Below are 12989 nucleotides of genomic sequence, written 5' to 3'. Positions count from 1 at the left end.
TAATGACTTCCCTATTCAGACATTATCTCTGCTATAACTAAGATTAACACACTGCTGCTCTAACATTTTAATTAAAAAGAGACCAAAGTAGAAGAACAAAACCTAGACAATGTTAAATTCAATTTTAAAATGCCTTCATTGGCAAAGGAATAACATTTCTGAACTTTGGGTTTTGATCATCATTTTAGATCTCTAACTTAAAAGATGGATGATGTCTAAATAGGACCATCTAAAGCCCTCTTTTTTGAATTATTCATGCAAGCATAAATTTTGATTGTGTAGAATTCATGTAGAACTTTAACCTGAATCATGAAACTCTGAAATAGAAAGAACCCTGATTTGCCCAAATTCTCACAGCAGGTTCATAGTTGTGCTGACTGTGAACTCAGCTTTCAGACCTTGCACTCTGTACTCATTCCATCCCATGTTGCTCTCTGCTCCACGTTTGCTGGGATAACTCATTTGACTGTACATTTCAGGTTGCTCCTGCCAGAAAGCTCGATCTGTGAGATGAATTTAAAATCACACCAATGAAGTTTCCATTCCAAAAGTATCTTTAATATTCCACTACATCTTCCAGAATTCAGAGGAGACCAAAGACAACTTCTAAAATTTAAAATATATATATATTTAGAAAAAAAAAATTGTTTAACAATTCATGCCAATTTCTAGATCTAATTTTATTTATTTATTATTATTGTTATTCTTTAGGATTTACTTTTTAAAGGAAAATGATCCATGATTTGCATCATTTAAAATGATTTGAATAGGCAATTAAAATAAATATCACATCCCTCTGCTATGATCCTCTTTCTCTCAGGCGCGCGTACACACACACACACACACACACACACACCACTATTTCCCACAGACCGCGAGGGACTTACTCAAGGTGCCCCAACCCCAGGCCATTGCCAATACACAAAATCTCACTGGCACTCAGGACCAGGCTGCCCAAACATCTTCACTAGGACCAGTGCAGAGCAAAATGCATGGGGGCAGAGTGTTCCTCAGAACCCCTCTCCTAGAATTTCAGTGTCCTCTCTCCTTTCACGTTTCCTTGCCTCTCACCCAACCTGCTGTCTCAGCCCCTTTTCTCAGCTTCAACTGCCTGAGAATCCTACTTTGTGTTTGATTCCTACAGCAAAACACGATGAAAGTCCAAGAAGGGCTAAGCCTCCCTGGAGAAATGGATCGGCACATAAAACTCTGGATAGAGAATCAGACTATGAGGATTCTAATCCCAGCTGTATAACATACTAGCTGACAACTCCAGGCTGAAACAGTAAATTGTGGGGGCTGGGCTGGGTTATTTCCAGAACTGGCTCTAAGTTACACTTTTCAAGGTCCAGGATGGTTGCACTTTAATCAGAATAAAAAGCCCTCAAACATTAGAGTCCATGAGTGATGGAGTCATGTGGTTGCTGCTGCAGAGAGGATACCATGGAAGCACCTCCTCCTTTCAGTGTTCCTGAGGCCTGGCCTGAGGACAGGCAGTGGGGTTCTCAGCCAAGGGTCAAGCTCCATACCCATACTCAGCGGCCCTGCAGCACAATCTGCACTTGTCCCAGGTTTGAGGACTCATCCAACGATTTTGTCTCTTGACCAAATGCTTCTACGAAAAGCCATCCAATATTTGGCAAACTCTTAGGACATACAATTTCGATGAGCCCCTTCTGGTTTGTTTTGTTTTATTTAATCTATCTAGCTCGAGAGTAAACCAGTTTTTAAAAAACATATGTATGATTCACCAAGATAATGGACACATTCAAGAGTCCATTCACTAAAATCATCCATTATCCCCAATGCACTGGATTCCACCCCATGCATAATTAGAGAAAAGAAGCAGGCAGCCAGCTGCCAAATGACAATGCAAAAGCAACACAAGGCTATGGAGTGACGTGCCTGGTATAGTAGCTGCAAGCACAGAACATAAGAATCACCCATAAGCTTATAAGCAACAATGGGCCAAAATTTTACATCTAGAACAGATCTTGCACACAGAGAGCCTCAATAAACTTTTGTTAAATGGCTAAATAAAGCCAGGTGTGGATAAATGAGCTAAAAAGAAAAAAGCAAGCCAAGTCTGGCAGAGGTAAATCGAGCTGTTCTATGGTGTTATGAGAAAAATAAGTGCTTTTATCAATACCAGCCATGGGGTAATCATTATAGGGCAAAAGAATGAGTGAATTCTGTTGATGGTGTTTTCTTCTATAATGCAAAGGGCAACTGATCCACCCTACAACTGTGAAATGTAGAGTAAGTGGATACCATGAGCTGGGGACAAGCAGTGCTGGCACAAAGGAATGCAAAGGCAAACTCTCCACTTTCACTAGAATGTGAACTTATATTTAAAGACCCTCCAGGTGCTTTCTCTTTCGTTTTCACCTCTTCATTTACGCCTACATGCCCTATCTTTATTTCAGTATATATCTGGTTTTGTGCCATTATTCCATTTTATTTTATCAGCTCTATAGTAAAAGCTTGGAATTAAAACTTTACGAAGGTGTTTAGGAGGTAGAAGGGAATTAGAATATACTCAGAACCTAGTCCATGTTGTCATCTTGTAGCAGTCTACAGAGCTGATATCATTATAAACGGGAGATGTTTGCAGTGGGCTGTGCAGGATTCCAACACACAGAGGTTGGCAATTTGGGGGGGTGGGGAGGGGCGAAGGAGGATGGCTTTAAAACTTCATATGACTCCCCATGGTTAGATTTGTGAAATTTGCATTTTTACTTGCTTATAAGCAATTTGAGACAAATGTTATATTAAATACACTTCTCTTTCACCTGCTTGTGGCATTTAGAAGAAGAGGTACATATGATAGATCATGATGGCTTTAGACATAAACCAGATTGTGCCAAGATCATCAAACTACACAAGCCAATCATAGGAGCAAAAGAATTTATGCTTTCGTTCATCAATTCATAAACTTATTCATTTCACAAACATTGAACACCTATGCTGTATACCAAGAAAAATACAAAAGTGAACAAACCAGCGTTCTTAAATTGGTTTATTTTTCCACTTTGAGATTTCACAATCCAATAGTAGCTTCCTCCAGGGGTGAGAAATTTAGTTCACTTCCTTCAAAAATGTTTATAAAGATTAGTGGAGGGAGGGGGATATAACAGATGTGAGTTCAAATCCTAGTTCTGCTACATAGAACTAACCTGTCTAAACTAAGTTTTAGTTTATTCATCTATTAAATGAGAATGATAATGGCTATTTCATAGGATTATTAGTTTTGCTTGAAAGAAAAACAAGCATAAAGTGCATTGAATAATACCTGGTGTATGGGAGGAATTAAATCAGAGTTGGTTTGTTTCCTATATTATCCTATATATTTCTAGCCATTTTGCTATCAGTTTCTACTGGGGGCAAGTCTTGTGCACCTCTGTGCTCCTCCCAATACCTGCAGTTCCCTTTTGCACATACCACTTTTAGTGAATGTGACCTCATTCTCCCAAATAAGTTAGACTGTATATGACATTTTATAAAATACTTTATAAATTATTTTACATTATTACTAATGAAAGCTAACATTTATTGAAGCTAACCAAGTTGCAGGCACTATTCTAAGTGTTTTACTTGTGTTACCTTACTTAATTATAAGAGCTCTTACCTTACATATAAGAGCTCTATGAGGTAGGTGCTCTTTGTACCTGTTTTTACATCTGAGGAAACTGAGGAACAGAGAGATTAAGTAGTTTGCCCAAAAGTCTGCTATTAGTAAGGAAAGAAGGAAACTTGGCTCCAGAGGCCACTCTTAACCATCGCATTATGCTGTCTCTTGCTAAGACACTCTAAGGTACTGATTATTAGGTGGTTTTGGATTGCAACTGAGATCATAAGAGATATCAAAATTTTCAGCCCATTCGTTTGATCAAAAAGTGCTAGAAATCATCAAAAATTTATTACATAGGTTTCTATTATTTATATATATATATACATATATATATTTCCATTACAGATTGCTTCTATTACACATAAAATTGAAATGACACAGCTACTTCTTCTATAAAATTTGGCAGCATGTATTCTGAGTTTGTCTGAACTTCATAAACATAATACATTTATTCACTATTTACTGAGCCAGCACTGTTGTAATGATAAAAAGATGAGAAAGATGAGCCCTGCCAGTGACAAATTCATAGTCCAGGAAGAGAAAAAGAGAGCTCCATAAGGAGGCAATTACAATATAATCAGTGTGAAGAAGTATTGTGAACAAAGAAGGGTGAGATGAGTATCCCACAAGACCCTTTATTTAATTTAAAAAAAAAAAAGTCCTTTTAGAGTTTTAGAAGCATTTCACATGGGTTCTCTTGACTGTACTTCTCACTAATTCCACAACAATTGAGAGCTGAGCCCTGCTGAGCTAAGCCCTTCCAACTTTCCTCTGCCCAACTGGCTTCAAGTAAACTTGAATATGCTGCACTTCTCCAAAGTCTCCCTCTCCTACCACCCAACCTCCAGCCCTCTCAATGCCTGGAATTCTAGAAAAATCCATATATAAGGTGAAATCCAGACAGTTCCTTTCAGAGACAGGGTGTCTAGTATGTTATGGATTATTTCAATAAAATCCTGCCAAGGGCTGGAAAAAGAACTCCAAGAGATGGACTGTGTCTCCTCAAATGCTTGGTTTTATGACAATTTAATTTCACTGGGCTTAGGTTAACAATAGTCAACATTATTCCCAATCTCAGAGCTAGTTTTGTATAAAGGATGGAAAGAAAAAGAATTAATACATAAAAGACGTTTTTTAAAACTCAGCTTTAAAATGGCAAGACAATGAAGAGAAAAAAATGTCTTTTCAGTTCATGTTAAAAGCAGAAGAAAAAAAACTTCTTTGGCTTTGAAGGAAGAAATAATAGCATTAGACAAAGCATACTTTTTAAATATGTTCTATAATTGTATTAGCAGAAATGTTTTTAGAAAAAAAGTTACAAGTTATAGTATTTCTCATAATTCCTAGGAAAAAAATATTGCATTACTTAACTTTTATCTGACTTTATGACTATCTTTCCCTTTATTTTTTCTAAAGCACAGCTTATTCTAATTAATCAAATAGAAAGTTTATCTCTTTTTTCTGATGACAGAAAGGAAATCTAATTTATATACTTCTAGACTTCTTGTTCCCCCTTGCAGTACCTAGTGTGTTTCTTTACATACACATTTGCAGACCAATACAGGAGATATTTTCATTTGAGACCAAAAATAAAAGTCATGGATTTACTTATCTCCCACAGAGAGAATGAACTCTTACCAGAGATAATAAAACATTTGGGTATTGAACTTGTCAGTGCTCTTCCAAATATTCATATTCAATTTAAGAATAAGTTTGATAATTTTGGTCAAGTGTCCAATGGAATAATGCAAAGGAGGTAAAGAAAGCTCTGGAGGAAACGGCATTGAAAGTTAATGAAAAACTGGAGACCAGGATCCAGATCTTTAAAAAACTCTAGATTTATACTGACAAAGACCTTATAGAGATTTGCTACCATGTTATAAATAATGCTCTGAAAATCTAAAAAGGGCTATTACTTTCTAAGGCAAGGTTTCTCAAAGTATAATTTGACCCCTCCCTTACCCCACCACACATCAGAACCACGGAACGCTGAGTAAAGGTACAAATTCCAATGTCCCGCCTCTATATTTTTAGGGAATTCACTATTTACTGGTATTACTGATATTTAGAATATACTCATAAATTTTCTTTTAGGCCCTTCAAAAGGTGGAGCCTCATTTCCCTTGCCTTGAGTGTGGGCTGGACTTCGTGAATCATTTCCAAAGAATAGACTAAGATAAAAATGACAGTATGAGTCAGAAACAGTATAAGAAGTAGATATAACAGATCCAGTAGTGTTATAGTCTGGGGCCACTTAGAGAAGGGGCAATTAGTCATCACAACATGGAACTCCAAACCTACCAAAACTGTCCATTTAATGTGAGAACAGAATAAAGATATTTTCAGACATGCAAAGCCTCAGACATTCGACTCTATTCACTCTTTATTAGAAGTTATCTGAGGATGTACTCCAGCAAAACAGAAAGAGGAAAAGTAAAGAACTCTCCATACTTTCTGGTCAATTTTTCTCTAAACCTTAAACTGTTTAAAAAAAAAGAAAGAAAGAAAAACTTCCAGTAACAAAAGAAAAGGAGGGAGGTAAAGAGGGAGGGAGGTAAAAATCATGGAGAAAATTAAATACATATTGCTAAGTGAAAGAAGTCAATCTGAAAAAGCTATAATATACTTTATGATTCCAACTACATGACATTCTGAAAAAGGAAAAACTATAGAGAAAGTAAAAAGGCCACTGGTTGCCAGGGGTTCAGGGGAGGAGAGGAAGTAATGAGTAGGTGGAGCACAGGGCATTTTTAGGGTAGTAAAACTGTATGATACTGTAATGGTGGTACATGATTTGCATTTGTCAAAACTTATGAAACTGTATAACACAAAGCGTGAACCCTAAGTTTAGTTAGTAATGTGTCTATAATGTCTCACCCATCAATTATAATAAGTGCACCCATATTAATGCAAGATATTAAGAACTGTAGAAAATGAGAGTGAGGAGGACTCTGTATTTTCTGTGCAATTTGTCTCTAAACATAAAACTGCCCTGGAAAAAATAGCCTATTTAAAAAAAAAAAAAAGATTTTAAAAAAGTGTTGCCTCTAGGAAAGGGGTATTTGTGAGTGAGGTAGGGTTTTTTTTTTTTTTATTGTAAGCCCTTAAGTGCTATCTAAGGTGTTTGTTTGTTTGTTTGTTTATTTGTTTGTTTTAACTATGTGTATACATTACTTGGTTTAAAATGTTTTTAATTTTTTAAAAAGCCTATTTACCTACCGGGATGGCTCTGAAAAAGACCAAAGATACCAAGTGTTGGCAAGGGTATGAAGTATCCAGAACTCTCATACATCACTAAAAAAAGTTCATGTAAATTGGTATAACCCCTTGGAGAAACTGGCAGTATCTACCAAAACTGATCCTTTGCATAACATGTGACCCAGCAAATTCACTCCTAGGTAAATACTACCCCTAACACAAACAACAAAAAAAGATCACCAAAGGACACGTTCTCTAATATTCACTAAAGCTTTAATCATAATTGCCCTAAACTGAGATTTACCTAAATGTCCATTAAGAGTTGCAGAAACACTATAGAATATTCACACAATGGAATTCCGTACACCAATGGGAACAAATAAATTATAACTACATGCAATAATATGAATGAATCTCACAAACATTATTCTGAGTGAAATAATCTATGCATATGACATGTAATTCCGTTTATAAAGTCCCCAAACAGGCAAAATTTATCTATGTTGTAAGAAATCAGAACAATTATCGTGGAGGGGAGATGCATTGTAACTGGAAGAAACAGAAGGAGTACTCTGGGGACTGGAAATGTTCCATTTTTTAAATCCAAGTGTTGGTTTCACAAGAATATTGAATTTATGAAATTTTATAAAGCTGCGCTTATAATACTTTTTATATATGTACTTCTAATATGTAAACTATGCTTCAATAATTGTTTTAACCTAGAATTTAGAATCCTAAGTGACACCCTTTTTTCTATGCTCTCCTCTACTAAACGTTTAAAGAACTTGTACTAGTAAAATATCCTAGAAGTGAGATAGATACATATACATTTTTTACAGGTAATTTCAGTACTTGGAAGAATCTCTATGTAACATTTATATGAAAACTTTCAGAAGCAAAAGAAGTCCAATTTTGAGTTCGGTAGAATATTTATTCAGACTTGCTGGGCTAGCCATAGTATTTGACGTTGTGGTTGTTACCTTTCAGTTGGGCTCTGGATATGTTTATCATGTTATAGATTATGGTTTGGGGTGATATTTGCCAAGACAAGTGAGTGATGACAGTAAGTCATCGCTCTTGTGAAATCTGAAATCGAGCTCAGTTTTGAGTTTCTTACTACTGGATAACTTCCACCTAAGAAAATTCTTTTGTGTCAGCTTCAAATATTACAACTTTGGCTTGCTCACCAAGTTAGAATATGTTCTGTTATTCTTTGTGCTAAGAGCTAAATTACAGGCTTTAGACCCAAAATCTAAAAATGAGTGTATCAATGCCTCAAATATGAGGATCATTTTACCTTTAGTAATAATTTTCTGCTGTTTCAAACATAACTATTGTACTCATTTATTTCCTTTAACACAAGAAGTACATACAAACCTCATGCAAATTAATTCTAAAATAGTTTTGTGCATGTAGACTAACATGGTTCTTAAGCAACTCTTACTGAACTTACTACAACTGAAAATTTAGTGTGGAAATTTGCCAAGTTTTTGGGTCAATAACTTTAATACTTTGATAAGTTCTCAGATAGTTTAAAACACCTAACAATACATCTTCAAAATATCTTTTGAAGATAACATGATGGGAAAAAAATGACTGTAAATCTTTAAGAAAGCCTAGAAAAACTCCAACAGTGAAAATTGTCTAATAAATCTTAATCTAACCTTCTGCTGTATAGTTTGTCAGTAGGCTAAAAAAATATAGAGATTTATTTAATTTACTCACAGGTTGAAACCTTCCATTAAATATTTAGCTTTCCCAAACCACACTCTATTCTCAGGATACTAAATTCCCAAAAGACTACTCTCAGCATATATACTTATTCTCAGCACACATGCCTCCAGTTAGTAGCATTTGTTATTTCCTATGCGTTCACCATTAAAATGCCTTTTAATTCTTTCAATAATCGAAAAGCTTCTTTTACCAACCACATTTGACACTTGAGGAAGCGAAGGCACAGAGTTTATGTAACTTTACCTAGAATTCTAACACTTCCAAATGGAGCCGAAATTCCATCCCAGGCGCTGTGATTCACAGCTGTCACACTATGCTGACTCCAATTATTGATAGGAACTCAGGTACAAAGACAAATTCAGGCCACATATTGCTGCGAATCCTGCTCTTGCTAATACTCCAGTTCCACCTTCTAGACTGTAGTGAAAATTCTGGCTCTACTCTTTTGTGGAACAGCCCTTACTGCTGCAACTCATGGGGAGCGCTCTTTCATAATATGAAAAAAACGTGCGCTTTCAACTTTCTATCATCACCACAGGGGCTTGAGGTCAGGACTCAAAACTAAATTTTGATGCATTTTTAAAGTCTTTATTCCTGGCAAACTGGGCTTGGGCTTGGGCATGAAGCACTGTCCTGGAGATTCCCTAGATCATTAAAGAGTTGAGGTAACATAGACTCCCAAGACAGCACAAAACACAATCTCGAGACTTCAAAAAGTTTGAAGTTCACCAAAAAAAGTCAACATTTATCACATTGTAAATTAAAATGCTTTTCAATTCACATGCAAACATAAAATCCCATTTCAAAAACTTTCGACATCATTAGAAAAACCAGACACTGTGTATTCTCTAAAATTTATTTACAGTTAATAAGTTAAAAAGCAAAGTACAACCAGGTTGTAAATCTTAATCATACACACATCAAACTGTCCCAAAAAAAGTTCAGTTCCATTACAAATAATTGCCTTCTAATGCACTTAAGACATAACGGTCTATCAAAAAATATTTTAAACACACCAATAAAGTAAATATTATGCATATTTTCATTAAAAAAAACACCAATTTTAAGAGCGCTGTGGCAATCTTTAAGACAACATAAAACTTTTGAGTTCAAAATTGCTCAGATTTTTTGTATTCAAATTTTTTATTGAAGAGTTTTCAGAAAAATAGTAATATTGTTTGCACATAGCAAATCAATAGGTGTCAGCCACCAGCTTAAGTTACACTTGTCTGATAGGGTACTTGGACAAAATAAATATACACCACAACAGTGACACTTTGCACTATCAACAATGAAGCTTGCCCTCAAGAATCATGACATAACTGGTCTCAGTAAGGAAAAGTAAGTTGCTGGTTGACAAGGAGGATAAAAAATGACATCAGTAATTTCAAAAGGTTATTTGAGGTGCCAGTCACCACATTTAGGCACTCAGGAGTGTAAAACTTAAATAAAAGCACAACAAAACTGATAAACTTCCTCCTAGCTTCCCCCTCTACTTGTGCCATACGATATAAGAAAAGGTAAAAGAATGAAGATCATAGGATTTCTTACAAAAACTATATACAAGCTAAGCTACAGACTCACTTTGGAGGACAGTAAATGGATGCCTCACGATAAAGGCCACCATGCCAAGTTCCTTTTCACATTCTGCCCAAAGTACTCATAAATACTTTCACTTTCCTATTAATTTACTAATCAACTATATGTTGTTTCTTCATATTTTAGAAGTCGTAACATAGGTTTTTCTAAAGAAAACTTGGCAAAAATAAAGATTTTTTTACATCTTATTTCACAAACTGGAAATGGCATGAATTTATTTAGACCAGATAAATAACATTAAATACAGGATGGGCAATCATATTCAAACTGAAATCAGACAGCCCAGATAATTCAAAGAAGCATTTATGTGAGTTCAAGTGCACTAAAGTAACAAGGGATAAGAGGAAAAATGTTAAGAATCTTAGTTACAATAAATGAATGGTATCCATGGTTATGCTTCAGTTTTGTGCTGAGCAAAGTTAACCTCCCAGCTATGTCTAATTTCAAAATCCTATGGGAAACTATCTAGATAAGCTATATGTTGAAATTACATTCTAATATGGCCATTGGATTTATTTTTTAATTACTATAAAACTATATACAATAGTGAAGTGGTACAAATACAAAGCTTTTTCTCAGGTGCTAGTTCGCTTAAAATGTTAACAATTAGAGAGGGTGGGGAAGAAAACCCTATGTATCTAAAATACAATTGGCAATGGAAGTTAATAATCAAAAGAATATATATATAAGCTTCCTAGCACACAGATATAATTTAACAATCTCCATCTTCTAATTATTCACTTTTATTTACTCATGTGACAGTGTTGTAACAATGCATTATCCTTGAGTAGGGAATAAAAGAATATGAGGCTTACTGAAAAATTAGCAGTCATATATGTGTGTGTGTGTATATATATACATGTTTTTTACAAAACAAGAACACTGAAATTAGTCACAAAGCTCCTATAATGGACTATTAAACTTGAAAAAATCATTTCAGAAAGCTATGCTGTTTAAATTCTAAGGACACAAGAGTAAAAATTGCAACTCTCGTTATTTTCCTAAGAAGCTGCCAAGCAGAAGATAAACCTTAATATTGAGGATTACATATGTCAAGTTCCAGCCCAGTATAGATCGTTCCATGGCAGAATACTTTAAGTTGAATAGTGGTACAAAACACCACTACTTGACCCTTGAGCTATTGCAGTAAAATCTGGCTGTGGCACCACTGGCTAAAAACCATTGTCTTGCTGCCACCAATGACCAAAGGCACTTGGATAATCAAGAATTACACACTGGGCCACATGGTATAAACACTATTTTTAAAAAGTGTAAAAGGGCCAGAACTCTTTGTGGATTGCCTGTTCAATTCTTGTGGTCTTCAGCTGTCAAAGACCCGTAACTACAAACATAATAATGAACAGAAATAAGATAAAAAAGGAAAGTCATAGAGCAAAAAAGTCAACTAACTTGTCATGTTGTTTATAAAAGTGATGGATATTAGTCTGGACATATCTTGTTATCCAACAACAAAAATAAAAAGGAAAGAAAAAGAGATCTATTTTGCCCAACCTAACTTCAACCAGTTATTTATACCAAGAAATGCCCCCACCCCTCTGGACCATTTATAGCTGAGGATTCTAATGGGTATTCTGTTTATCATTTGAATCACAAAGTTTACACATGTTCGCTTGTCCTATTCGACTCCCACTTAAAAATAAATCATCCTTGAAGTATTCCTGGATTTATGTAAAACCAGGACGAGGCGGCCAAATCATTTCTAATCGGATTTCATTTACCTCGTTAACCAACACGTTTTTTTTAAATAATGCATTCATTTTTTTAACTCACAAGTCATGTAGTTTCCATGTACTTTAATTTTTATTCAATTTTAAAAAATTAACAAGTCAACTTTTCCTAAACAAAACTTTGAGTTTCTACCATTTTCTTTAGGAGCTCAGTAAATATAAACATTAAATTTCAATGTAAAATCTTTAGAAAGACCTTAAAATAATTAAAAGTTGTATTTTGCTTCTCTTTGTTTGTAATCACTGAGCCCATGAAGTTCAAAGCCAAAAAACCCTTGCACTATTAACAGTCATAAGCTAGAATCTCTTAGAAAATATCCTTGGTCAAAACCCTGGAATCCAGTTAATATTAGGAAACGAGTGGGATCCAGAATACCCTGAGCACAAACTAGCGCAACACCGCAAAACATGTTCGATCTTTCGTCCAGAAAAGAGGGGTGGCAGTCAAAAAGAAAAAGGGGAGCGGGGAGAAGAGGCATAAAAAAAACAAGTGAACTCTGGCGTATTACACAAGCACAAAACCAAATTCCTTTGGAAAAATAATGACTTCTTCGGAGGGCTTCCAGACCAGTGAGGTAGAGTCCAAAAGGGAGAAAACGGATCTGCCCCTACAGTCCTGGAGACGTCTCAATCTGGGGTTAGGAAGAAAAGGGACCTCCTGCGAGTCCAGCGGCGTCCTCCTTCCGCAGACCCGGTGCCGGGAGGCAGCAGAGGGCACACCTGCCCCGGAGTCCCAGACGGCGGCGCCGCATCCCGGAGCGCAGGGCCCGGAACACCATCCGGTGACTTCTTCGCCCATAAAGTGCACTAGGGGACGAGTCCTGTCCGGATCTGTAAACACTCGACTGACACTTGTTCACCCCTCTAGGCGGAAGCCTCGTCCCAGGGTCGGGGGGCCGCGTCTCACGCTCGAGGCACCGGGAAGCGGCGGAGCCTCACCACGGGTTCCAGGTTCACTCGCAGGACTTGGCGCGCCCGGCGTCGCGCCGCTGCCAAGCTGCGCTCTCCCCACACGTCGCCGCCAACGCGGATGGTGGGGAAGGTGGTCAGCGTCGGAGTGGCCGCCCTCCAGATCTCCT

General features: G+C 36.5%; 1 protein-coding gene across 1 annotated transcript in view; it reads right to left on the bottom strand.

Moving 5' to 3' along the window:
- Positions 1-9405: 9405 nt before the first annotated feature.
- The window catches only part of CCDC71L (coiled-coil domain containing 71 like), a gene marked incomplete at its 5' end in the record, with an annotated part of 4057 nt that continues 473 nt past the window's right edge, over positions 9406-12989 (bottom strand). The window contains 1 exon segment of the mRNA XM_025041931.1: positions 9406-12989. This exon segment is cut by the window's right edge and continues 137 nt beyond it. Coding sequence (XP_024897699.1) covers positions 12814-12989 — 176 coding nt within the window.

Source organism: Pteropus alecto, unplaced genomic scaffold (genome assembly GCF_000325575.1).
Source record: "Pteropus alecto unplaced genomic scaffold, ASM32557v1 scaffold109, whole genome shotgun sequence".
Taxonomy (NCBI): domain Eukaryota; kingdom Metazoa; phylum Chordata; class Mammalia; order Chiroptera; family Pteropodidae; genus Pteropus; species Pteropus alecto.
The sequence above is the reverse complement of the archived record's forward strand: the minus strand, read 5'-3'. Positions and strand labels throughout refer to the sequence as shown.